The sequence below is a fragment of the Chaetodon trifascialis genome, chromosome 6 (assembly GCF_039877785.1).
Source record: "Chaetodon trifascialis isolate fChaTrf1 chromosome 6, fChaTrf1.hap1, whole genome shotgun sequence".
Classification (NCBI taxonomy): domain Eukaryota; kingdom Metazoa; phylum Chordata; class Actinopteri; order Chaetodontiformes; family Chaetodontidae; genus Chaetodon; species Chaetodon trifascialis.
Window position 1 is genome coordinate 775001 of NC_092061.1, and position 3391 is coordinate 778391.

The 3391-nt window shown below is 45.7% G+C and overlaps 1 protein-coding gene across 4 annotated transcripts in view; it reads left to right on the forward strand.

Annotated features, from left to right (window-relative positions):
* The window catches only part of LOC139332835 (far upstream element-binding protein 3-like), a 15629-nt gene extending 12703 nt beyond the window's left edge, over positions 1 to 2926 (forward strand). For 3 of the 4 annotated variants that reach the window (XM_070964960.1, XM_070964961.1, XM_070964962.1), the window contains exons 15-18: positions 105 to 190; positions 1504 to 1575; positions 1936 to 2033; positions 2178 to 2315. In XM_070964960.1, the coding sequence (XP_070821061.1) occupies positions 105 to 190; positions 1504 to 1575; positions 1936 to 2033; positions 2178 to 2186 (265 nt within the window). In that variant the 3' untranslated portion in view covers positions 2187 to 2315. Of the gene's footprint in view, positions 1 to 104; positions 191 to 1503; positions 1576 to 1935; positions 2034 to 2177 lie in introns of all 4 variants that reach the window. The other variant, XM_070964959.1, reaches the window with a different exon arrangement.
* The last annotated feature ends 465 nt before the right edge of the window (positions 2927 to 3391 follow it).

The window sequence follows — 3391 nt, forward strand, 5'->3', positions numbered from 1 at the left end:
TTGTTTGTAGATGTAAACATGCTGTGTTTGAGTAACTGTACACTGTGTGTGTGTGTGTGTGTGTGTGTGTGTGTGTGTGTGTGTGTGTGTGTGTGTGTGTGTAGCTGTGGCAGTGGTCAGACCTTCCTTACTGGAGTTTGGGGAAACACCTACCAGACCAGCTGGCAGAACCCTGGACAACAAGACCCTGGTAACACACACACACACACACACACACACACACACACACACACACACACACACACACACACACACACACTCTGAGTACCAGTCATAAGTTTGGACTCAGAAACGTCCATCTTTAAGACATGTCGGTCAGTCCCTCCACGGAGGTTCAGGAACGTTGGATGTATCTTCAACATGTCACAAAACCATCAAAGCTCTGATGAAACTGGCTCTCATGAGGACAGATCCAGGACAGAAGACCAGCAGGTCCCTGCGCTGCAGAGGAGACGCTCATCACAGTCAGCAGCAGAAACATCTCAGCACCCGCTGATGGAGGGACGAGACAATCAGGCCTTCAGGGTCCAACTGCTGAAGAAACCACGACTGAGAGAGACCAGCGAGAAGAGACCTGCTCCAACCAGGAACCACAGGGACTGGACCTCAGACCAGAAGAGACCTGCTCCAACCAGGAACCACAGGGACTGGACCTCAGACCAGAAGAGACCTGCTCCAACCAGGAACCACAGGGACTGGACCTCAGACCAGAAGAGACTTCAGATAAATTCTTTGTCCAACATCAACGAACCATCATCAATAATCAAACTGTTCACTGACAGCAGCCTCATGTGTTCATCGCCTTCATCCAGTCATCCAGTCCTCTGTGATCGACTGATCATACCCAGTCATGACACTCACCTGTTCACCTGTGACCAGGTGTTTTTGGAGCGTTCCACATCTTTCAGTCTGCATCAGATTCACAGTAAGAGATATTTACAGAGATCAATGGACACAGCTGGTCTGGGATCAGATGTTCAACTAAAGAAAAAACACTGAGGTGTGTCCAAAATGAACACACACACACACACACACACACACACACACACACACACACAGGTTATACAGCAGTATCACTGTCCCTGCTTCGTCATCCTCCTCCTCTTCTTCTTCCTGTCTGACGTTTCACATCCGAGTGTAGAAATCATGATGAGCTCCACCTCAACCCACTCCTGCTAACTCCAAAGTCCTGCTTTGACATGAACGAGGGGACACAATGATCTAAAGACACCTGAGACAAGAGGACAACAGACACAGGGGACACTTTGCTGTGGTATAAGTACTTTTACTGTAGTAAAGGGTGTGAGTACTTTGTCCGGTCGGTTTGGTCGCAGCTGAATGAGCTGACGGACGGCCGTTAACAGACGTGTCAGGAAGCGTCCGCCGCGTCTTCGCCTCATCTGATTGGCTGCAGAGTCTCTTCAGTGTGTCGTGTCTTTAGCTGCAGTTTGTCCTCGGCCTCTTGTCCCTGCGGTCAATGTGTGTGTCTCTGTGTGTGTGCAGGTCAGCAGAGCCAGCCTCAGAGCCTGATGACGGACTACAGCAAGGCCTGGGAGGACTACTACAAGAAACAAAGTACGCCATCTGTCCGCCTGTGTGACAGCATGAATGTGACCACATGACCACACGCACTCAAATTATTCTGAGCTGAAAGCCGTCCAGAGGAGGCGGAAACGAGACGTTACCTGACAGGTGTCTCTGTGATCAGCTGATCGTTTAAGAGTCGGTTTCAGTGTCAGTTAGCGACACAGCGCGGCGCTCAGCAGGTAAAGAGCTGCCGGAGACCAGAAACAGAGCTAAGAGAGAGAAAACCGCTCTGACGATGATCAGGTGACACAAACGCGCCTCCACGTGAGCCGTCATGTGATGACGTTAAGGTGTTTTCTCGTTGGGTCGGTGCAGGTTTGACTTTGACGTTGGTCTGTGTGTCTGCAGGTCAGTCGTCTCAGCAGAGTTCAGTGCCAGACTACACTGCAGCGTTAGCAGAATACTACAGACAGCAGCCCTACCTGTGGAACCCCGCCCCCATACAGGTAACACCAGGAAGCTGCTCACACACCTGTGCAGGTTCTGATCTCTACATCCACGAGATCCTGAAACAGGATTTTCAGCTGGTCCACAAACCGTGGGGATGAATTCAAACCCTTAAACAATGATGTCATTTCCTGTCTCTTTAGGATCACTAGAGGCTCCTCCCTCACTGGTGAAGGCCTCGGATGGTCGTCGACGGCAACCGAGTCGGGGTTTCCTAGCAACGCTCTGCCGCTTCCTCCTTCCTTTTGTAGAGAAAAACTAAGGATTAACTGAAAAATCACGAACTCTTTTCTTTCTGTTTTTTAACCTTACAAAGTTGATATTTTGTCGGGCAGATTTTTTTGGACTAGCCTCTGGTCTCTCCAGCGCGTAGACCTGATTTTTCTTTTTGTTTTTTATCAAACTTGAACTTAAAGATGTATCAGTGTGGCTTTGAACAAAAAAAATCCAGTATAATCTATATTTTGTCTAGTTTTATTTTCCAATAAGAAAACGGTATGAGGCTTAGCAGTCTTGAGTAAGAAAATCAGATATTATTATTATTATTATTATTTTGTTTATGATAATGTTTTAAAGCATGCGTCAGATTGTGTGTGTTGGCTTTTTTTTTTTTTTGGTTTTGTTTTTTTTTGTGGCATAGAAATATTTTAATAGCGTCAGATGGAAATTTAATGTTTTACCGTCAGAGACAAAACTGTTTTTTGTACTAAATCTGTGCTCGCTGGGTCTGTTTGTTCTCCATCTAATTTTACCTGTTAAGTCGCCATCTTGGAGGTGCAATGACGCGTTTTTTGTTTTCTTTGGTTTGATGATAGTTCTTATACCTGTATCTCTATAGTGATTCTTTAGTTTTTATTATGATGTAAAGATGAATAAATGACGATTTATATTGCGTTGTCTAAAGCCAGATCTCTCTGTGGTCAAACACTTTGTGTCCTCCACAGGATTGAACCTCCAGCCGACACCATGTTTCCCCGCATCGACTTTGATTACAAAAAGCAGGGAAATGACTATTTTCTTACAGAGTGAAACTTTATTATTGTTGTTGTAACTTCTGTTCTGTATTTCTACTTTGCCGATTTGTTTTGTAGAAGAAGTTTTAGGAGCTGAACAATGAAGTTATCGATTCTACTAGCGATGTATTATCGAAACAAGCATGTTACCTAAGTGCGCGAGTTAGCTAAACGTGTGTTAGCTGAACAATGTTAGCAAAAAGATGTGTGTTACCTCAACTGTGTGTTAGCTGGATGACTGTGGCGGGTTGAACCGTTTGTTAGCGCTGTGGTGCGCCTGTGTTCGTTAGCCAAACGTTAGCTGAGCTGAATGTGTTTTATCAGCTGAATGTACAAGTTAACTG